This window comes from Solanum dulcamara, chromosome 5, assembly GCF_947179165.1.
Source record: "Solanum dulcamara chromosome 5, daSolDulc1.2, whole genome shotgun sequence".
Classification (NCBI taxonomy): Eukaryota; Viridiplantae; Streptophyta; class Magnoliopsida; order Solanales; family Solanaceae; genus Solanum; species Solanum dulcamara.
The window spans coordinates 10,124,612-10,150,145 of NC_077241.1; the positions used below are offsets into that span (position 1 = coordinate 10,124,612).

The window sequence follows — 25,534 nt, forward strand, 5'->3', positions numbered from 1 at the left end:
TTGAAGGCTTCACGGGTCGTGTGGACCTCTGAGAAGTCGACCCCCTCCTGACCAAGTCCTACCCTCACTATCACGACCCTCATCACAACCCATGGTGAGTTATTCCAATTTTTTTCTACCTTTTTTCAACTAAATCCTGCACGTTTAGGGACTAAAAATTATCCCCTTATCATATCCAATAGAGTTTTTTCTCTCATTAACCTTAGAACTTTTGAGAGAAGAGATTAGAGAGAAGGAGAAGAGCTAAGGTTCAAGGTTTTGAAGTAATTCATTCGAGTTTGAATCGTTCCTTCAATTTTCAGGTATGTAAGGTTTATCCGAACATTGGACTAAGTTCGTTCATGTGTCCTACACTTTCATTGAGCCAAGATTGAGTCTAGAGTTGAGTTTGAGCCCTTATTTACATCGAGTTCATGAGTTAATTCACCTTCTATTTAGTTATGTATTGAGATTATCATTGCTTACTGTCTCTCGGTTGATTGTAATTGTAGTTTATGGATACTTTCCTATGAACCTAATTGATTTGATAATCATGACTTTGACATGAATATTTTTGAGAAAAAGATAAGGCTTTCAGGCATTAATAAAGAGAGTAATTTGAACTAATATTGCATATATATTCAAAAATGAGCATGAGGGTCAAGTATGATTGATTAAAATTGAGAAAGAGTTTTAATAAGATGTGAGTGTTTTTGAAAGCATATTTTACTGAAAGAGATTTGATTTGAGCATGAGTACTGATTGCAAATGAGTTTGAAAGCATGTTTTAAATAAAAGATTTGATAATTGAGATGAGATTGAGTTTGATGAGAGTCTAATGAGACTAAATGATATGATTTGATTGAATTGATCTGATTGAGCATATGAGCATATTGAGTCTTTTGGTAGTAGTATTGAGCACCGATTTAGGTAAGACTAAATAACAATTCGAACTCTATAAACTATGTAGCCAGCATAGGATAGAGGCTATTCCTCTTTAAGTCCCAAAATGATAGACTTTGATTGATTGTGGATCCAATGAGGTTGATCATCCCGTACCCTGACAAGGTATTGGACGACTGCAACAATGATAGAGCAAAACGTTGTATCATTACTAGCTCATAAGTGATAATTTTTAGTTAGAGAAACTCCCCTAAAATGAATGGTTTGATTGGATTGAGTTGCATGACATTGAGTCTATTTTCAAAGCATTGTTTATTACTTTTATACTTGCATGCTTATCAAGTTGAGTCATTCCAGAGTGAGTCCTTTAAGTTGAGTTGCATGAGGCTAAGTATTGTTGATTGTGTTCTTTTCTAGCTATTTTACATACTCGTACATTCTATTACTAACGCCATTTAGTGTGCATCATTTTATCATGAAGATATAAGTGCTAGAGATCCTCAATAGGCGCTCCGTTGAAGATCTATTCCCATTTTCTAATATTGATGAGGCCTCTTTACTTTTGGAAGAATCATTTTTATTTCATTCATTGTTTTGAGTTGTTCTTTTGAGATAGTCATGGGCTTGTCTCGTCACCTTCTGGATAGTTGATAGAGGCTTCATAGACAGAGTCGAAGTTGAGATAGAATGGTCCTTTTAAAATATCTTTTTTAAACATACTTTTATTATTAAGTTTATGATATTGAGTTATATTTTACTTTGAGTATTTTAAACCTATTATTTATCTATTGTTGATGAGGTTTGAGTTTCCCACTTGGTTCCTTTTACCCTTAAATTGAGTCTTCTGCTAAGTGATTGAATGAGTGAACAAATCGAGTAGTTCAGTTGGGTCCAGTAATGGTATTCGAGTGCCGATCACTCCTAGAGCACCCTCTCAAGGTGTGACATACGTGGTTTAGTAATATTAGTGACTTAAAGTTAGATATTAATGTTTTCTTGTTGGTACATGTGAAGAAGGGGATTAAGAGAGAATTTGGAGATTTTGTCTGCGGGCAGGCCCCCTGGTGAGAGGAATCATGTTGTGGAGAGGCCGTCAGAGTGGGTTAGGTCTCGCCATGGCAATCCAGTGCTGTTATAATATGAGCCTTATTCTATCTAAATATTTCCTTCTATCAAGTGAGATGTTAGTTATTCTAGGTTCAAGTGTTGGTGTGAAATCTAAAGATAGTAAACTGGTTAGACAAAGTTAGTAATGACCTGTAGTTTGGAAACTTCTATATGTGATAGAAAGGCTTGGCTTTGATCTGTATTAGAGTTGGCAGTGGACCAACTAGAGGTATGGGAGTTAGGGTTGAATTATTTTAATAAGGTTAATGGGAATGATAAAAGTTTGTGCATAAAGGTTTGACGAGTGTATTTCCTTAAGAGCATGTTTTCTTTTGGTTGATTTCTTTATATTGTGCGGTGGGTATCAGATTGACCGATGATGCCTATATGTATGTGTTGTTTATAGTGATACTACTTTTTCTAGACCACTTGGCATATTCTGATTGCAGGGTCAGTGATGTTTCATAAGTGAAGACAAAGATGAATCTACAATAACTTCTACTCTTCCTTCTTTATGGTGGGAGTTGTGTCTTTTTTTATTTACAAATTATACTCTTTGATGCTTTTGTACCTATTTAGACTAGTATGCTTTGGGGTGTTAAAGTGTCCTTGTAATAAATCATAGAGTTTTAAAATTCAATTATGGCGTATTTTTAACTTTTCAGACTGTTATTTTGGTATTAGTTAAACTTTCGCATGATATTTCTGTAGGGGTTCTCTTATCTATATGTTAGAGTAGGTGTCCACACGTTCCGGTGGGTTAGGTCATGACATAAATGAAAAGAAATAAAAAGTTATAGAAGTACCAGAGACACAACAAAGAAACAAATATCCTCCATTATGTTAACAAGTGGAAAAATAGTAAGAAGAGTATATCAATGTCATTTCAGGAAAGATAATAAAGTGTTCATTATTGAAAAAAATCAATAAATTTATCAATGGAAAACTCATCACAAATGTTACCTCTGACAATGTAGTTCAAGCCAATAACAAATTTGATACACTAGTTAAAGAAGACAATGTCTGGGGAAGCCAACAGATACCAAAGGACACAAATAAAAATGATGAAGATAAAGTTAACACTAATGTAATAAGAGATGGTCAATCAATAAATAAAAAGATACACCTCAATCAACAAGACAATGTTAAGCATACAACTAACACTAAAGAAGACAATACAATCAAATAATTTACTTCGCACCAAAAATATTTTTTTTAAAAAATGACACTTTTAAAAATAAATTATTCTTAGAAGTTTAATCAAATATTGTCACAATCCGAGTCTACACCCTGGAGAGATCGATACTCAAAATCATTATTGCCCTGAGCAAATTCTTGGCCTAGCATATTATAAGACTAAATATTGGTTAATGCGAATCTTTTTAAAAGATAAGCGTGCAATAACTTAAAAAACAAACTTAATAACTTTATAGTTAAAAATCTGAAATCTGTATAATATGTTTATAAAATAATGGTGAAAGCTATAACTCAAACTTATTCGTCTATGAAGCATCTAACATACGGAAAATAGGTTATCGGGACAAAACCCTATGCTACCTGAACACTCTACTAACAACATGTACTAACTACTAATACATAAGATAAACTAGAGCCCTCCAAAAGTAAGGATGTCTTACTAAAACTGGATGAAAATGATCTTAATGATGCGTCTATTGTCAATCTTGAATCTGAATCGACATCATTAAAAGATGCAACATCAAATGACGTCAATACATATAATTTACGCATGTAAAATAGTTGAATGAAACAACTAATTAAAAGTGAAAATATTGAGTTGAATGAATAACTCTGAACTTAGACTGAAATAAAGTCATCTGAATAAGAAAATAAGATGTTCAAATGAAAAAGTTGAGACACATTCTAAAATTGATTCACTGAAACATGATATCAAATTATTTGAGATTGAGAAAAAAAAAGTAAAATAGTATGCAAGTTATTTTAAAATACTTTCATTATTTGATGATATACAAATTATTTTTATGGCTTGAGATGAAAATATGTTTGATACTGTAAATCTGAGAAATCATCATATCTATGAATGAATAAGTTATCATAGAAGTTTAATATAAATATATAATGTTTAAGTGGAAAGTTTCTTTCAATCGACATACATCACACTAGCCACGATGTCCAACAGCTAACCTAGTTTGGAGGGATGTTGTATACCTTGACAAGGTATAAAACCTATCTATTTAATGTGGATCCACTACTAAGCCTCTTGGTCTAAATGAATTGACCGACTAGCGGCATACTCAAATTCTACTATGGCATGTAATTATGGAACTTGAATTTTCTGAACCCGCATCCTCTCAGTTCTAAATAATTCTCTCAAATTAATTTATATATGCTCATAGTATATCGTAAAACTGTAACCAAAATCATACTGAGTCTTTGCTCAAAATCTATAAAACTGTACTATTGGTCAGCCTATGCTCAGAATTATCTGAAACCTACTGTTTGTTTTTAGTTTTTAAATTAAAAAATAATTAATTTTGCAAATCACATCTAGCTCTATAAGGAAACTTTGTAAGATTTTATAAGAAATATTTTAAGTGATTGAGCTTTCTTTAAAACATAATATGTGAAATAGGTATAGCGTGAGTTCACTAAACATTAAGGATATATCATGAGTTCATAAGATTGGACATACTGTAAAATATGAGGGCATATATTATAAGGCAGCTACTCATAATTTCATGAAGTAAGATTGATGTCATTGTGCTAAAATTATTGCTCCTTACTCTAAGAATTGAGCATAGATGTAAATAAGTCTGAAGGGCATAATCATGGATCATAGGCATAATATTGATATTCGATACATAAATAGTGTCATAATGATTAAAATTTGAGAAATATGCTAAAGTAGGACTGAATTGATATCTCATCATAACTAAATGTTACATTTGAAAAAGGAGTATTCTCGATAACAAAAATTTAATCATGACAAATCAATTGAAATGATAGAATGGAACATATATCAAAAATACCATTTATTAAAAAATGTTTTTTTGGGAGTTGTAAATTGCAACTAATGAAGTGTAATATTTAGAAAGAGGAGCATAGTTGAGAAGTGTTGCTGATTAAACTTAAAATATATCACTCGTATTGCTTAAGGCATAGTAGTTCAAGCCTAACTTGGAGTCATAAGATTCTACACATAAGATGATCACATGAGGTGTTACACATAAGATGATCATACTTATCTAAACCACGAAATTCATGCTCCATTCCTCTATAGTGACTTTCATCCCAAGAATACTACTTCTTCTTACCATTCTATTCCATAAAACTCGAGTTTCAATCAAGAAGCTCCTAGTGTATCATGCCTTAATCCACATGTTATCAATATCACATTCAAGCCTAACACTAGGACCACTTCATGGACTTTTTAGGTAATCAATTCTTCTAAAAATTTCCTGCCTTCCTATCATCTCTACCAGCTAAAATTTCATGATTTACTACAAAAAGACATCAAGTATTCCCGTCTAATTACTACATATAGTCAAGCCTCATTTAAGTTTTTCTCCACACCTAAAATCTTATGTGGAAAAAAAATATACGATCATAATCATAATGTTTGTCTACTCTCTCATTTAAACCAACACTCAGCTGCTAGCAACACCACTATCAAAACTAAAGGAGGATCACTTAAAGGGTTTAGAGCGAAAAAATCATAAGCACGAATCATTCAAGAAATTTGATTAGAGAATATGTATTACATAGCGTGAGTTCACTAAACATTAAGGATATATCATGAGTTCATAAGATTGGACATACTGTAAAATATGAGGGCATATATTATAAGGCAGCTACTCATAATTTCATGAAGTAAGATTGATGTCATTGTGCTAAAATTATTGCTCCTTACTCTAAGAATTGAGCATAGATGTAAATAAGTCTGAAGGGCATAATCATGGATCATAGGCATAATGTTGATATTCGATATATAAATAGTGTCATAACGATTAAAATTTGAGAAATATGCTAAAGTAGGACTGAATTGATATCTCATCATAACTAAATGTTATATTTGAAAAAGGAGTATTCTCGATAACAAAAATTTAATCATGACAAATCAATTGAAATGATAGAATGGAACATATATCAAAAACACCATTTATTAAAAAATGTTTTCTTGGGAGTTGTAAATTGCAACTAATGAAGTGTAATATTTAGAAAGAGGAGCATAGTTGAGAAGTGTTGCTGATTAAACTTAAAATATATCACTCGTATTGCTTAAGGCATAGTAGTTCAAGCCTAACTTGGAGTCATAAGATTCTACAAATAAGATGATCACATGAGGTGTTACACATAAGATGATCATACTTATCTAAACCATGAAATTCATGCTCCATTCCTCTATAGTGACTTTCATCCCAAGAATACTACTTCTTCTTACCATTCTATTCCATAAAACTCGAGTTTCAATCAAGAAGCTCCTAGTATATCATGCCTTAATCCACATGTTATCAATATCACATTCAAGCCTAACACTAGGACCACTTCATGGACTTTTTAGGTAATCAATTCTTCTAAAAATTTCCTGCCTTCCTATCATCTCTACCAGCTAAAATTTCATGATTTACTACAAAAAGACATCAAGTATTCCCGTCTAATTACTACATATAGTCAAGCCTCATTTAAGTTTTTCTCCACACCTAAAATCTTATGTGGAAAACAAATATACGATCATAACCATAAAGTTTGTCTACTCTCTCATTTAAACCAACACTCAGCTGCTAGCAACACCACTATCAAAACTAAAGGAGGATCACTTAAAGGGTTTAGAGCGAAAAAATCATAAGCACGAATCATTCAAGAAATTTGATTAGAGAATATGTATTACATAGCGTGAGTTCACTAAACATTAAGGATATATCATGAGTTCATAAGATTGGACATACTGTAAAATATGAGGGCATATATTATAAGGCAGCTACTCATAATTTCATGAAGTAAGATTGATATCATTGTGCTAAAATTATTGCTCCTTACTCTAAGAATTGAGCATAGATGTAAATAAGTCTGAAGGGCATAATCATGGATCATAGGCATAATGTTGATATTCGATACATAAATAGTGTCATAACGATTAAAATTTGAGAAATATGGTAAAGTAGGACTGAATTGATATCTCATCATAACTAAATGTTACATTTGAAAAAGGAGTATTCTCGATAACAAAAATTTAATCATGACAAATCAATTGAAATGATAGAATGGAACATATATCAAAACACCATTTATTAAAAAATGTTTTCTTGGGAGTTGTAAATTGCAACTAATGAAGTGTAATATTTAGAAAGAGGAGCATAGTTGAGAAATGTTGCTGATTAAACTTAAAATATATCACTCGTATTGCTTAAGGCATAGTAGTTCAAGCCTAACTTGGAGTCATAAGATTCTACACATAAGATGATCACATGAGGTGTTACACATAAGATGATCATACTTATCTAAACTACGAAATTCATGCTCCATTCCTCTATAGTGACTTTCATCCCAAGAATACTACTTCTTCTTACCATTCTATTCCATAAAACTCGAGTTTCAATCAAGAAGCTCCTAGTGTATCATGCATTAATCCACATGTTATCAATATCACATGCAAGCCTAACACTAGGACCACTTCATGGACTTTTAGGTAATCAATTCTTCTAAAAATTTCCTGCCTTCCTATCATCTCTACCAGCTAAAATTTCATGATTTACTACAAAAAGACATCAAGTATTCCCGTCTAATTACTACATATAGTCAAGCCTCATTTAAGTTTTTCTCCACACCTAAAATCTTATGTGGAAAACAAATATACGATCATAACCATAAAGTTTGTCTACTCTCTCATTTAAACCAACACTCAGCTGCTAGCAACACCACTATCAAAACTAAAGGAGGATCACTTAAAGGGTTTAGAGAGAAAAAATCATAAGCACGAATCATTCAAGAAATTTGATTAGAGAATATGTATTACATAGCGTGAGTTCACTAAACATTAAGGATATATCATGAGTTCATAAGATTGGACATACTGTAAAATATGAGGGCATATATTATAAGGCAGCTACTCATAATTTCATGAAGTAAGATTGATGTCATTGTGCTAAAATTATTGCTCCTTACTCTAAGAATTGAGCATAGATGTAAATAAGTCTGAAGGGCATAATCATGGATCATAGGCATAATGTTGATATTCGATATATAAATAGTGTCATAACGATTAAAATTTGAGAAATATGCTAAAGTAGGACTGAATTGATATCTCATCATAACTAAATGTTACATTTGAAAAAGGAATATTCTCGATAACAAAAATTTAATCATGACAAATCAATTGAAATGATAGAATGGAATATATATCAAAAACACCATTTATTAAAAAATGTTTTCTTGGGAGTTGTAAATTGCAACTAATGAAGTGTAATATTTAGAAAGAGGAGCATAGTTGAGAAGTGTTGCTGATTAAACTTAAAATATATCACTCGTATTGCTTAAGGCATAGTAGTTCAAGCCTAACTTGGAGTCATAAGATTCTACACATAAGATGATCACATGAGGTGTTACACATAAGATGATCATACTTATCTAAACCACGAAATTCATGCTCCATTCCTCTATAGGGACTTTCATCCCAAGAATACTATTTCTTCTTACCATTCTATTCCATAAAACTCGAGTTTCAATCAAGAAGCTCCTAGTGTATCATGCATTAATCCACATGTTATCAATATCACATTCAAGCCTAACACTAGGACCACTTCATGGACTTTTAGGTAACCAATTCTTCTAAAAATTTCCCGCCTTCCTATCATCTCTACCAGCTAAAATTTCACGATTTACTATAAAAAGACATCAAGTATTCCCGTTAATTACTACATATAGTCAAGCCTCATTTAAGTTTTTCTCCACACCTAAAATCTTATGTGGAAAACAAATATACGATCATAACCATAAAGTTTGTCTACTCTCTCATTTAAACCAACACTCAGCTGCTAGCAACACCACTATCAAAACTAAAGGAGGATCACTTAAAGGGTTTAGAGCGAAAAAATCATAAGCACGAATCATTCAAGAAATTTGATTAGAGAATATGTATTACATAGCGTGAGTTCACTAAACATTAAGGATATATCATGAGTTCATAAGATTGGACATACTGTAAAATATGAGGGCATATATTATAAGGCAGCTACTCATAATTTCATGAAGTAAGATTGATGTCATTGTGCTAAAATTATTGCTCCTTACTCTAAGAATTGAGCATAGATGTAAATAAGTCTGAAGGGCATAATCATGGATCATAGGCATAATGTTGATATTCGATATATAAATAGTGTCATAACGATTAAAATTTGAGAAATATGCTAAAGTAGGACTGAATTGATATCTCATCATAACTAAATGTTATATTTGAAAAAGGAGTATTCTCGATAACAAAAATTTAATCATGACAAATCAATTGAAATGATAGAATGGAACATATATCAAAAACACCATTTATTAAAAAATGTTTTCTTGGGAGTTGTAAATTGCAACTAATGAAGTGTAATATTTAGAAAGAGGAGCATAGTTGAGAAGTGTTGCTGATTAAACTTAAAATATATCACTCGTATTGCTTAAGGCATAGTAGTTCAAGCCTAACTTGGAGTCATAAGATTCTACAAATAAGATGATCACATGAGGTGTTACACATAAGATGATCATACTTATCTAAACCATGAAATTCATGCTCCATTCCTCTATAGTGACTTTCATCCCAAGAATACTATTTCTTCTTACCATTCTATTCCATAAAACTCGAGTTTCAATCAAGAAGCTCCTAGTATATCATGCCTTAATCCACATGTTATCAATATCACATTCAAGCCTAACACTAGGACCACTTCATGGACTTTTTAGGTAATCAATTCTTCTAAAAATTTCCTGCCTTCCTATCATCTCTACCAGCTAAAATTTCATGATTTACTACAAAAAGACATCAAGTATTCCCGTCTAATTACTACATATAGTCAAGCCTCATTTAAGTTTTTCTCCACACCTAAAATCTTATGTGGAAAAAAAATATACGATCATAATCATAATGTTTGTCTACTCTCTCATTTAAACCAACACTCAGCTGCTAGCAACACCACTATCAAAACTAAAGGAGGATCACTTAAAGGGTTTAGAGCGAAAAAATCATAAGCACGAATCATTCAAGAAATTTGATTAGAGAATATGTATTACATAGCGTGAGTTCACTAAACATTAAGGATATATCATGAGTTCATAAGATTGGACATACTGTAAAATATGAGGGCATATATTATAAGGCAGCTACTTATAATTTCATGAAGTAAGATTGATATCATTGTGCTAAAATTATTGCTCCTTACTCTAAGAATTGAGCATAGATGTAAATACGTCTGAAGGGCATAATCATGGATCATAGGCATAATGTTGATATTCGATACATAAATAGTGTCATAACGATTAAAATTTGAGAAATATGCTAAAGTAGGACTGAATTGATATCTCATCATAACTAAATGTTATATTTGAAAAAGGAGTATTCTCGATAACAAAAATTTAATCATGACAAATCAATTGAAATGATAGAATGGAATATATATCAAAAACACCATTTATTAAAAAATGTTTTCCTGGTAGATACACCAATATAACATCTTTATATATCATATAATATCTATAATACAAGTATTGTATAATTAAATTTATCTTTTTTTTAGATACAACATATATTTAATTGATCTATTTTATCAATCTAATAATTCTCATTTTCATTAATTACGCAAATATTCATTTATTTTTAGCTTTAGTTAGTATTCTTGAATAATCTATTCATTTTATATGCATTTTGTGCTAATTAATCGCGCACACGTGCAATATAAGTATATTAAAATAAAAAGAACACACATTTTTATCATTTAAACAAATATAATGTTGCATATATTGTAATATCAATTGCAATATTATATATTTTTATTTTTTTGTATGCAATCTTCTGTATTAACGTGACATACGTGCAACACGTACAATTAAACTAACTTTAATAAACGAGCTTATCGTCTAAAGTCTATTACCCTCTTAGAAATAAAACTACTGGTAAATTAGCTTTTTAATGAAATATGTGGACAATTTTAAGTGGCCACTAATGACTTAAGCCTATATATTATAATTTATCAATTCGATTTAATATTTTTTTATTTTCTTAATGAAAATCAAAATAAGATCAATATTATTGGATTCTTAAAATTTATAACCAAACCAAAAGTGAAATAAAAAACAAATTGATTTAGTTCGATTTTTGATTTTTAATCAAAGTGTGAACCCCTAATTATACCAAACTTAAAGGAAATATAAGAAATTAATCTCTATATATATATGGGTAAAAATTATTTTCACCTCCCAACTTTGCTTTTAAAATTAAATTCTCCCTCAACTTTGAATAATAATTAAACTCCCCCTTTATTTCATGCATTGTCCATTTTACCATTGTTATATCACATCTATTTAATATCTCTTTATATTATATATAATTTACTTTTTAATATAGATATTTATAACTTTTTCTTTACGTTCTTTAACATTATAAGTAGAATAATATTTTAAAGAATTTATCACAAAATTTAATATTATTCTTATGACCGTTATTTCAATATAATATGCATTAAGTGTGTGTACATGTATGTATACATATATTTTTTCTTTTCTCCAGTATTTTATTTCATGCATTTCGTATTACTTGACTCTTTTTGATATATACGACACCCCTTAAAAAATTAATTAGAGGTGTATTTTACTAAATTAACATTATTAATAATATTTTGAAACCTTAAATATGACTATTACTACTTTATACAGTTATTTAATACTAATGGTAGAAATAAAAAGATATTAAAAATTTCTTTAATTTCATAAATTGGACAAGTAAATTACAATAATTATTTTTAGAATGAGAGTCAAGTAATATAAATGGTGGTGGGTATTCTCTTCTATATAAATAAACAAGTTTTGATTGACATTGATGGAGTATTACATAAATTATAATCTAAAATAATTTAAAATCTAAATAATACGATCTTTAAAAATTTGTCCTAAATTAAATTAATTATTTGTATTTCGTACATGAAATATATTTATATAGTTATTATTCTCTGCGATTTTCACTAGTATAAATAAATATTAGCGTTTTGATTATTATTAATAAAATTAATTTTTCTCATTATGCTAATTTACTTCATTATATAACATTATTAACTTATATACTTAATTAGTAATTTTTACTTTTTTATCCAAAAAATAATGTTTATGCTTTTATGAAAAATTTGTTACATTAAATAAAAAAATGAAAATATCATGATTTCTAAAGAAGTAATTTTTTTTGATAATGATAGGGTATAATAGACATTTAAAAAAATTTAATTATGATAAAGAGAGGAGTTTGATTATTGTTGAAGAGATGAGTTTAATTTTAAAAAGAAAGTTTGGGGTAAAAATGATTTTCACCCATATATATATATATAAGATAAAACATTTCTCTAAAGTTTTAAGCCTTTTCCCCTGCATCCACATTGTTGTCATCGAAACTCCACTACATCTTTCCTTCTCCGCCACCGGTAACCATGCAAGCTATCCAATCTTCATCTCTCCGGCCATCTCCGGTGGACCCATTTCTCAAAACGATACCCCAATTCACCAATGTAAAGCCATTGAGACCCAAAAGAATCATCCCTTTTATATCAGCTTCATCCACTACAGTTTCAGCTCCTACTCGGGAAAAAGACCCAAAGAAGCGTGTTGTTATAACTGGGATGGGTCTTGTTTCTGTGTTTGGGAACGATGTTGATGCTTATTATGATAAGTTATTGGCTGGTGAAAGTGGGGTTACTCTAATTGATCGATTTGATGCTTCTAAATTCCCTACTAGATTTGGTGGACAAATTAGAGGTTTTAAAGCTGATGGTTATATTGATGGTAAGAATGATAGAAGACTTGATGATTGTCTCAGATATTGCATTGTTGCTGGGAAAAAAGCTCTGGAAAATGCGGATCTTGGTAGCGACAGAGATAAAAAGGTTTTGATTTCACATTTAAGTTCTTGAAAATTGCTTTGTTCAGCTTTTGATGAAAATGGGGTTTGATGTGATATCTTTTTATTGCTATTTTGACTCATTAGACAACAACAACATTGCAGTGAAATCCCAGAGATTGTTTCATAGGTCTGTGGAGGGTAGAATGTAGGTAGACCTTACCACTAACTCGTGGAGGTAAAGAGATTGTTTCATAGGTCTCTACTTCATGAATAAAGACTTTAATTTATTTGTGAAAGACCAGAATGTTATTATAACTCTTCAGCAGTCATACTGGATTTGTTCAATAATCAAAGTCAGCTACCTCCTTCTCAGTATGTAGAGAGGTTTTTCCATACAAATATCACATATCACATATTGTTAACAAAACTAATTGAGAGTAAAGATTTCCAAGTGACCTCTTGGCAGGATGGTCTTCGAAACTTTAGTTGTTGTTCAGACAATCTCCCACTGCATGTATATTGTATATGTAGTCCAATGACTGTTTTAGATATATTCTCATATATTGGTAATCTTTGATGTCTTCCTCAATCTCAACTTGTTGTCTCCATTGTTTCATTAATCAGCCATTTGTAACTATAGGTACTACATCTACCTCCACTATGCAGCTACCATAAAACTTGTTCTGGATTAGCAAACTAGGGCAGTGGAAGCCAAGATTGGAGCTGAGGCTCCAGTAGAGCTTTCTTGGATTCCTTATTCTCCAGTACTAACCTTCTTACTTTCCACTCTTTCCATGCTTTTTGGTATCGGACCATATGCTTGCTAGTTAACTGGTGCTATTCTTGTCCATGAATCTCCCTCGAATTTTAGAACTTCACACTTATTTATCCTCCAGTTTAGTTTAGTTTTTTTTTTTTTTTAAATATTTGAAATCTATGGAATATGGAATAAACCCCAGTTGTTGTGATATTGGTACTTCACTTCACGAACAAAATGTAACAAATCCTCTGGTCTCTTATCTTCTGTTTTTGTGCTTTGACATCTATCATTTATTTTTTCTGCCTAAGCTTTCTGTGAGTGGGTTAAAATAGTCAAAACTAATGGACCTCAGCAATGAAAGTTTGTCTGCTGTTGATTCTTTTAGTCACTGCATTTGAAATCATGAGTCTTACTAGTGGACAAACCTTCTTTGTCTGGATTTATTTCTCTTTTCAAGTAGGAAAGAATTTTAAGTTCTTTACTTCTATTTTGACTGCAGGTCGATAAGGAGCGAGCTGGTGTTTTGGTAGGAACAGGAATGGGTGGTCTTACAGTTTTTTCAGATGGCGTCCAAGCCTTAATCGAAAAGGGCCACAGGAAAATTACTCCATTTTTCATACCATATGCCATAACAAATATGGGTTCGGCATTGCTTGCAATTGATGTTGGTTTCATGGGACCGAACTACTCAATTTCAACTGCTTGTGCTACCTCCAACTACTGTTTCTATGCTGCTGCAAATCACATTCGTCGAGGTGAAGCTGATTTAATGATAGCTGGTGGAACTGAAGCTGCCATAATTCCTATTGGGTTGGGAGGTTTTGTGGCATGCAGAGCTTTGTCTCAAAGAAATGATGATCCACAAACTGCTTCTAGACCGTGGGACAAAGATAGAGACGGCTTTGTTATGGGAGAGGGAGCTGGAGTGTTGGTAAGTTTGCTGAAGTGTTGATTAAAGTTTGATAACAAGAACATCCTCTAGGCTTTCTATCTATGTTGGACCAATGTTTTGTGTTTTCCCATAGTACTGTTTCTTAAATATTGATGTTTCTTTCCTTCATGAACTAATTAAATATGGTTAAAAAAATGAACGTTGGGCTTAACTCAACCCAAAGCTAGTTCATAAGGTGGGGATTGCCTAAGACTATATAAGGAGACAACAAACATATATCCTCCAATATGGAACACTTGACATAAACTTTTTTTTTTAAAAGAAAAATCGTGAGTGCTCTTTCATTGCATGGTGGAACACAGTTTTGGACAAAGCACTTCCTTATCATATCATTCTCATATAACATGATCACCTTTGAGAATACATCATGACAATTGGATGGTCTTGTTGACAGGTGATGGAAAGTTTGGAGCATGCAATGAAACGAGGAGCACCCATAATTGCAGAATACTTGGGTGGTGCAGTAAATTGTGATGCTCATCACATGACTGACCCCAGAGCTGATGGACTTGGTGTTTCTTCATGTATCCTTAGTAGCCTTGAAGATGCTGGAGTGTCACCAGAAGAGGTATTTTTGGTTCTCTTCCTCTACTCATTTGATGTTCTACTTTTGTTATGTATCAATAGTCAAAGAAAAACAGTAACTGGGCTGCAGGAAAGAACAATTGTTGTAGATTTAGACAATATAAATTAGGTCATAATCTGTTGTCCTTCAGGCACGAAATCCAACATTTGTATTTCCATATTCTCCATTTCATGAGCTTTTCATCGTTAAGTAAAGAGTAATGGAGATAGAAAATGTAGTGCTGACATCAAGAATATATATGTTTTATCATGAGACATGGTCCTTGTTTGATGCTTTTACTTTGTATTGTTTTTCTCTTGGAAATGTAGAACTCAATATTTCTATCTTATTTCTTAGTCTGAAAGAACACTTGTAGCATCTAAACTTGTCCTAAATCTCCTTAGCAATATTAAGTGCCTTGTTTGTTAGATAAGTAAATAAGGTTAGTATATGGACAATATGGGGAAACCTTTGTACATAAACAGTATACAAAGTAAGCATTTTAACAAGAAAGTCAAAAATAGGGCCCAATGTCAGGACCGCAAAGTTATACCAGAGAAGCCCTAAGCATACAACATAGACCGGTGGACCTTTATGTGAAACGAAAAAGGGAGCAAAAAAGGAGAAAAGTTGCACACAACAAAGAATTTTGTGCTGGAGAACATACAAACCAAAATTCCCCCTGTCCATTTTATGTGAAGAAGAGGATGTTCTGAATGCGCATCACTGAATTTTCTTCTCCCTCAGAGGTGCACCTATTCCTTTCCTTAAATTTGCATGTGGAATAACATTGCTGACTTTCTTTCTGTTCTTTTTTTTATTACGGTTGTGTTTGGGCTGGCTTGCGCATATCTCGACTAATTCCACCAAGTACTTGCTACCTCCACCAACACAGGTACCAAATAACTCTGCCCATCAAGACTTAGGCTGATGGGAAGAATCACCTATCTATTGCCTCTAAACTCAGTGTTTTGGAAAAAGGGGCGCACTACACCCAACATGACCCAGTTAATTCCCTGCACAATAACATTAGAGTCCATAGTAACATTAGGGTAGTGAATTCCATAATTTGTCAACAAATTTGCAGTGTAGGAGTAGATGGCCAACTTCTTCACCAGATTCTTAAACAAACAATAAATAATACTCTCTCTCTCTCTCTCTCTCTCTCTCTCTCTCTTGTTCAGGATTTAATTCCAGAGTAGATGGCCAGCTTCTTTACAACATAAAATAATAATCGATATAAGCTCTACTTCTCTTGTTTAGGCTTGAATTCTGGGCAGCTGTTTATTCAAACTATGCTACTTCCTTAATTTGTTGTCCTAACTGCATGAGAGAGCCACTACTGACCCTTACCAAAGAAAACAATTGACAGAAAGACACATGTGTCCTCCCATCTTGGCGTCTCTTCCAGTATCCTGCAAATTAGGAGAATATATAACTGCCAGGAATTCTTTTTCCCACTCCGCTTCCCCATAGAATTTCATCTTGACTTTGAAAGGGCACGCAAACATATTTCTCCTCCGTTTTCATCAGCTTACTCATAAAAGAAGATACAATTAAGAGAAATTTGATGAATTCAGTCTTGAGGAATTATCTTCTCACCACTGGTGATCCCTAATAAGGATATTTTCACCCTTCTCCACCATTTGTCTAACATGCTTAGTAGATACATCTTAGATATTCATAAAATTCCTCCATAAAGCTATCCTAGAAAGGCTAGTGACATTTTGAGTTTTCTGAATGCAGTCCCCCTTGTCTCCTCAGATATGTCCCTATCACCTTTCTTAACAATGCCTTCTCCTCTACCCCGTTATCTCCATAATCATTTCTCAAATAGAGCTTAATCAAAGCTCCTCAACATTTGTTACGATCCCCTGTTATGGATCTAGTTTAGGACTCTGTAAGATGAAATTTGATGTTTTCTTCTACGACCTATGGTGTTGGCTCATTAAGAGAAAACCTGCAATCTCTTGAGTTAAAGTACTCAAAAGCTGGAATATTTTCTGCTTATTTTCCCATTGAATTCAAATAACTTTAAAAACAGCATTGGTGGATTAACCACCCACCTAATAACAAGGAAATAGCTTTGTACTACTACTGAAATGAGAAAGTGGAGGAACAACCTCCTTACTGCTAATAACTGCTACAAAGAAATAAGTATGTTGTACTTGTTGCTTATAACTGCTACAGAGAAAACAGGAAAACATAATTAATAGCTGCTGAAGTAATCTACTTTCTGGTTAAATTTTCCATGCGTAAACTGTTGGTAGACTAAAAGGGTGCTGACATTACTCCCCTCCTTCAAATCGCGCTTGTCCTCAAGCGCTAAGTGTGGAAAGTACTAGTATTTCTCTCTTTTTCAACAAATTCTTCTTCATCGTCAATGAAATCAATCCAGAATAATTTCTTTCACTGATTGCCCCGAGTGAACTTTTCGTCACAAGTGAAATAGAGTCCCTTAAGCCATCTTTCATCCATTTCAGAAATCTGGTCAATTTCTTCACAAATCTGGCAGGTTGTTGAGGTGAGAAATCTGTTGTCTTTGATCTACTGGCATCTAACAATTGTGAACAAAGGGTTTGTTCCTTACATTCATAAAGTCGGGAAATACCCATCGCCGTAGCCAAATCTGGAGGAATATGCAACTCTACCTCAATTGCTATATAATCAGCAAGACCACTAAAGAAAGTTCAATATTTTGCGCTTGTGTAAGAGTACCAGCCCGTGAAACCAATTGCTCAAACTTTTTTTGGTAATCTGCCACAGATCCAATTTGGTGTAACTTAGCCAATTCTCCCAACTTTTGACTTCTAATTGGTGGTCCAAAACGAAGGTTGCATTAACGTTTAAGCTCATCCCAAGTGCATTGAGGCATATCTTTCTCCAGTTGAAGAAACCAGAGTTGTGCAATTCCTTCCAAATGAAAATAAGCAAGTCCAATTTTTTCTTCTTCTGGCTTTGTTGTTGTCGAAAGAAATGCTCAAACCTGTTCAGTCGTCCCAAGGGGTCTTCGTGGCCATGAAATTGCGGAAAATCCAACTTTGTATATTTAGGTATCATGGAATTCCCACTAGTTTCTGATGATGAACAAGCAACCACTGCTTTACCTTTCCAACTCGATTGTGATTGCCATTTTCTGTTGCTTCAACATCCGCCTTTGAATTTGTTAAATCCTTTGTTCATTGTTATCAAAGGCGAAAAGTGCAAAAAAAACTCTAAGGTCCATTGGGGCTTTAAGCGCAGAGCGCAAATAAAGTGTGGGCTTTAATGAAAAAAGGCGCAAAGGGAGAAAAAGATACAAATATATATGTTTAGTCCAAGACCAATAATTATAAACATTAATGACAAATATATGACCAAAGAAATTGAAAAAAAGGTATGATAAAGTTAGATATCAATTGTTTAGTGTCACTTCTTCAAAAGAGGCTCATTGGCAAGGAAAAGTTTGGCGAAGCGCTAAACACGTTTTGAGCCTCGCTTCAGAGCTTAAGCGTGCCTTTGACAACACTGCCTTCGTTAGCATCCGAGCGAGCATTTATGGCTTCCTGCCTTGCTAAATTGGTTGCACGTTCTTCTTGGAACAAAGTCAACAATTGTGCCAATTGTTGCTAGATTAGATCTCCCTTAACTACCGGTTCTAATACCAAGTTGTTACGGTCTCCTGTTGTAGATCTAGTTATGGGACATTATAAGATGAAATTTGATGTTTTCTTTCTACGACCTATAGTTTGGTTCGTTAAGAGAGAACCTGCAATCTCTTGGTTGAAGTACTCAAAAACTGGAATACTTCTTGCTTATCTTTCCATTGAATTCAAGGAACTTTAAATACAACATTGGTGGATTAACCACTACCTAATAACAAGGAAATGACTTCCTACTACTAGAAATGAGAAAGTGGAGGAATAACCTCCTTATTGCTAATAACTGCTACAAAGAAATAGGACAACATAATTAATAGATAAGTTGTCCGTACTGCTTATAACTGCCAAGGAGAAAACATGAAAACATAATTAATAGCTGCTGAAGTAATCTACTTTCTGATTAAATTTTCCATGCGTAAACTTTTGGTAGACTAAAACGGTGTTAACAACTTCCCTGACCCTCAAACCATCAACCTTAATAGATATCATTCAACATTCACTCAGTCAGAAAAGATGATGAATTTTCTGTCTTTCCTTTAAATCCCACCAAAGTGCTCGACATTAGTAGTGCTTATTTTCAGCAATTGCATTAGATGAGAAAACTAAACTAAATTCTAAGAAAATATAAATATCTTGGTCAAGATATTTATAAAAATAAAAATAAAAAAGTCTTGGTCAAGGGAAAAGAAAGGACCAACATAGCTTTATTGGAGGAGATGTAAATGGATGTGTGGGAAGATACTGTGACAGTTTTAACCAAGTACAGGGCGCTATGGTTATGGGAAAAACCACTGAAATATGGAAATTATTCAGAATCAGCATCACATGGAATCGGTGTGTCATTTGGCAAACCATAAGTGAGCATGAAAAATGCAACTCTGGTTGCTTCCTTTTGCTCTAAATTCCCTGACATAGTCTCCTCTTTGCTGTTGTGTGCAACGTTTTGCTCAAAGTTTCCATGATGAGGATGAAGAGCATCGGCAAAGAGGATGTCCTTGCTAGTTTCGCAGAAACTGCTCAAGGCTCTCATTAATATGAAGAAAGAAAAGTATAGTCTATTGATCCTCTGTTTCTTTTCAAATCCCATCTTTTTCATGCTGAAGTCGAGAAAGCTTAATCCACACTGTCATAGAGTTTTCCAGGTTGAGCTTTCATGAATCCGAAATTACCTGCTTTTTAGTGTTCTTGGTTATTGCTTGAACAGATAAGATGGGAAGTCATATAATCCTTTTATTATTCCCACATGCTGCTGGTATTTGTAAAGCTGCCAATAATGCCTCTTAATGAATTTACTCAATCTGTTTCTATGATATTGATCATTTACTAGTACTTTTAAAGAGATGGAGATGAAACAAAATGACTGAAAGTCAGAACAGCAGTTTGTTCACTTGGCCATTTAGATCTTTGTTTAGGATGCTTTTCAGTTGTCATATAGAACCTTGTCTAGATGGTACTTCAAACATTATGATGTTAATCACTATCTGTGAGTAATAGAGAATATAATGTTAAAACTGCTCATAAATGTTCGGAGGTTAGTTTGATTAGTCAACTGGTCTCTTCTTTTCGTTTATTTTCAGGTTAATTACATAAATGCTCATGCAACTTCCACAATAGTTGGTGATCTAGCTGAGGTAAACGCTATTAAGAAGGTATTCAAGAACACTTCAGAGATCAAAATGAATGCAACCAAGGTAACCTTGTCACATCATAATGTACTCCCTCTGTTCAATTATACTTGTACACTATTCCAGAAATAGATTTTCACTTTTACTTGTCACTTTTAACATATCAAGAAAAGACGATTTTTTTTCCATGTTTTATCCTTTGCATTAATTACTTATTCCCCAAATCATTTTCCAACACCTAATACTAAAACATCAATTAAGGATAGTGTGGTAAAATAGTCATGTCAACTATTGTTTTCTTAATGGGTGTGTTAAGTCCAAATGTGACAAGTAAAAGTGAATGGAGGGAGTATCTTTTAGTACTTTCTTTCATTGATGTGAACTTTCTTGGAATATTGGCAATTTGTTGATCCTTCAAAGTTTGTCATTTTGTGTTCTTTCAGTCCATGATAGGCCATTGCCTGGGTGCTGCTGGTGGCCTGGAAGCTATTGCAACAGTTAAAGCCATTACAACTGGCTGGCTGCATCCTTCCATTAACCAATTTGTATGTTATTTTCTCTTTGGGAACTTAAATTTACAAATATTGACTCATGCTCATTCTAAATTTGCATATCTCCTGTTATTGTGAATTATGTAGAACACTGAGCCTTCAGTTGAATTCGATACCGTTCCAAACAAGAAACAGCAGCACGAGATCAATGTTGGTAAGATAATGCTTGTACTTTTGACACCATATAATATTTTTTCCAGGTTAATGGGATGAAATTCGGAGAAATAATTGAGCATTTGGCAGCTTCTCAAATAAATGTTTAAGATGTTCCCTAACATTTGTTTTCCATCTGCAGCAATCTCAAATTCATTTGGTTTTGGTGGTCACAACTCTGTTGTCGTGTTTTCTGAATTCAAGCCCTGAGTCAGCTTAGTATTGAAAGAGCAACCTTCTGCTTCTGAGGCTTAATTTAGTGTGGTATAGAGGCTGCTTCATCTCAACACAGCAATCGCGAATTTTGGTTGTTTTTGTTCTTTGCGACGACAATCTTAACTTTTGCTGGTCTTTTTCCTCTAGATAATTTTGGATGTTTTCAGGCTTGGTTAGGCAGCAACCAGTTTTGAAATATTTAAGAGATAGAAAAGACACTATGGTAATTTAAGGTTGAGAGCATTGTCAACACTTTGATTAAATGATCTTCCAGATCTCAATAGTTATTCTTGGTTTCTTGTTAAAGCAAGTCCTCTCACTTGACAATAACACAGAAAATGAGAAATGGTGAGCAAGTTGTATCAGCATTTTATACTAAGAACACAATTTCTTAATATGAAAGAACTGAACTTCTCACATCCATGAGGCTAACCAATCAACATATTAACAAGTATTCCATAAGAAACCTTAATTGCATGTAAAATTCTGAAAAGAGTTTGGAGTTGGCACCTATTGCCAAAGCTGTTCTTCATTCGGTGGAGAAATTTTTGCTCAAACTTTGCCAACAGGGAGACTATTGCACAAGTTGGTAACTTAAGTGCCTATTGTATTAGAGGCACAGGAGGAGACTTGATTCATGCTGCAGCAAAGGGAATAAGGACATATAGATCAAATACTGAAGCTGAAGTGCTGTCAATAGTAGATACAATGATGGTAAGCAAACACTCATTGCTATTAAAGAATGTCATAGACATGATTTGAAAACCTCCATGGCACATCATCAGTTGGATAAAAGAGATTTAATAGATCATTATGAAGCATAATTACCAGATAACTCACCTTCTGATGACAGGAAACAAACTAAGGATCACTTAGTCAATAATGCTCTAGACTATGGAGATATGGAATCTTGTTCTTTCCATGATTTGAGGACAAAAGAGAGAATGATCCTAAAAATGGCAACTTTTTTTAGGTTTAGTTTTGTTGATCGTGCGTGACCATGTCTAAATGAAGTGGTTTACCTACTGTCGATGCCAGGGTGAACAGAGATTCTTTAACAAAAAACGCCAGCAAAAGGTTAGGGAAGGAGATCTAAGCCATTTCGTGTGTGGTCTTTTCATCTATTTTGAATTTAACATCACAGATCAAGGGTCTCATCTGAAACGACAACCCTTAACACACTATGGCGGATTTTCGTCTATTTTGAATTTAACATCACAGATCAAGGGTCTCATCTGAAACGACAACCCTTAACACACTATGGCGGATTTTCGTCTATTTTGAATTTAACATCACAGATCAAGGGTCTCATCTGAAACGACAACCCTTAACACACTATGGCGGATTTTCGTCTATTTTGAATTTAATATCATAGATCAAGGGTCTCATCTGAAACGACATCCCTTAACACACTGTAGCTCCGCCACGGGGTTGCATCATATAATTCACACTCGGACTTCCCTAGCATTTATTGTATTTTCCTTCCTGTAAATGCACTGGCTTCCCTTCTCATTAACAGATCCACAGATTGTTGTTATATTGTAGAGAAGCCTGAAACTGGGAAACAATAAGGGATCGTTTGATTGATGATTAAGAAGTGAATTATTCACGTATTAAAAATAGAATAATTAGTATCATGTTTACCCGTACCATTTTAGTTGTTATGTATAAAATTCAGAATACCAAGTACGAGTGTTTAGTTACTAATTTACAATTCCACATAACTAATGCATGTATAAGTCATGAGAGAATCTACATATTATTTTATGAAAGATAAAAGATAGAACGGAAAAGGGTCAAATATACCCTTGTACTATTGGAAATAGTTTAAATATACTCCTTATTAGACTTTCGGACTAAATATACCCCTCATGTTATACTTTCGGTTCAAATATACTCTCATTATAATTTGATACAAATTCGCCCTTAATTTTAACGGAAGAACACTAAAAAACTCAAAATTACATAACTCATTCCCAATTTTAAATATCTGATTTTTTTTAGGAATAAATAAAATTTTCAAGTACTAATTTAAGTTTTTTTTCTTAAAAATGACAAGTATGATACAATACATCAAATGAAATAGTACATAAGAAATAATTTAAGCATGACAATACACCTTATTAACACTCTACTAAATGATCCCTATAGTATTTAAAGATAGATAGATGAAGAATTAACCTAGTAGTCGTTTATCCAGCTAATTTAATTAAAATCAATCGTTGGATGTATTATATATATAAAATTCAGGTATAATATATGTATAATCGTGTATAATCTATATGTATCATCTAAAAAAAAGTAAACAGTAAATTTGTTCAACTATTTATCTAAAACCTCAAAAATAAACATGATGCATAATAACTCATTCATTATTAATTACCGTGTGACAATTCTTGCATTATTAATCATGTATAAGAATTCTTTAGTAGTACTAGTAAATTTGCACCACTTCTTTTGTCAAGTGCTCTTCTTTAGCATCCTGTGCTAGTGCAATATTCTCTATTTTGTTGTGTCATTTCTTGGATTGAAATTCTCATTCTTGATATTTTGCTTATTACCATTGTTTGGTTTACTTCAACATAATTGGTTTGCCTATAAAAAATAACACTTAAAAAGCTCAAAATTAAACTATTTTCAATAGTACAAGGATATATTTGACCCTTTTCCGAAGATAGAATAACTCATTTATGAAGAATTAAAATCATGCATAATTAATTCATATATTATTAATACGTGCATATCTAACGAACAACCAAACTACACTATGATTTGTGAATCTTTATTGATCAAGAGAGAAACTGAAAACGTTGGAAGTGAAATGAGAAAGTGGTGGGTAAACGTTGCAAAGCTATCCCACATCGCCTTTTTAGTGAAATTCCTATGAATTAATATAGAATGCATGACTTATTTCAGCTTGTGTTCGTAGAAAGGAGAGATGGTTGGCATCTCCCCCGACAGGGACGGGAACAGATCATTACCAAAATCGCTAAATAATAACCCATCTTATCTTATATATATAAAGGAGAACCCTCGTCCGATGATGTGGCGCCACCAGAAGCGAGGAATCCCTTTTTATTTATATATTTCCAGAACTGACCTTTCCCTCTGCAATAGAAACACCAAAATCAAACGTCGCTTCAACTTCATCAACCTTCACCAGCCGCTTCTCGGATTCATTGCTTTTACAACTATTGCCGCTCTTCACAAACATTGTGCCTCTTTACAACGGACACCTCCATTCCTGTCCTGCCTTCTTCTTCAAAAACAATCTCCAATCAAATCCCTGTTAATAAACTGTATTGAAAAATATTAAACAGTAACAGAAACTTCTGAAAATAATAAAAACAGAATCTGAAAATATTAATGCAGAAACAGAATCGAGCCCACTGAGTGCACAGTGTGTCCTTAAGGAAATTATTCCCCTCAAAGTACCCGAGGTTTTTGGAATCTTTCCTCCCAGGATAGAACGATTACTCACTAAAGTAGAGGTACTGCAAATCTTTGATGACAGCGAACCACTTGAAGGATGTATATCACACGATTTTAGGAAGTGCAGAAAGAAGAATAAGAAGATAGTATGTTCAGAATTTCGTATGGAACATTCTGAAGATTTTACAGATATATATAGACTGTTGATACCTTTTCAGAAAAGGCACCTGTTGGGAAAAGGTTTGCCTGTTGAGAAGGTTTGCAACTTTTTCGGACAAGGTTGCAACCATTCAAAAATCCGTTGGAAAAAAAACGGAGGGAAATTTTAAATTAATCCGGGAAGAAACGGGTCGCGGGTCGCGATTTTTTTTTTTCCACTTAATTAATTAATTAAATAAATAATATTAATTAATTAAAAATTTAAAGAAAATTGATTATCAATCAATCATATCAATTGACCAAATCCAAATCCAAATCCAAATTCAAATCCAAATCCAAATCCAAATCCGAATCCGAAGCCGAAGCCGAAGCCGAAGCCGTAGCCGTAGCCGTAGCCGTAGCCGTAGCCGAAGCCGAAGCCGAAGCCGAGCCGAGCCG

General features: G+C 33.1%; 1 protein-coding gene and 1 pseudogene across 1 annotated transcript; both read left to right on the top strand.

Moving 5' to 3' along the window:
- Positions 1–12,554: 12,554 nt before the first annotated feature.
- Positions 12,555–21,811, top strand: LOC129889015 (3-oxoacyl-[acyl-carrier-protein] synthase I, chloroplastic-like). The gene is made up of 7 exons (XM_055964112.1): positions 12,555–13,085; positions 14,302–14,733; positions 15,149–15,322; positions 20,538–20,651; positions 21,029–21,130; positions 21,224–21,290; positions 21,432–21,811. The coding sequence occupies exons 1-7, from the start codon at positions 12,633–12,635 to the stop codon at positions 21,497–21,499; spliced, it is 1,410 nt and encodes a 469-aa protein (XP_055820087.1). The 5' UTR covers positions 12,555–12,632; the 3' UTR covers positions 21,500–21,811.
- A 2,613-nt stretch (positions 21,812–24,424) lies between these two features.
- LOC129890903 (U6atac minor spliceosomal RNA) lies at positions 24,425–24,518 on the top strand (annotated as a pseudogene).
- The last annotated feature ends 1,016 nt before the right edge of the window (positions 24,519–25,534 follow it).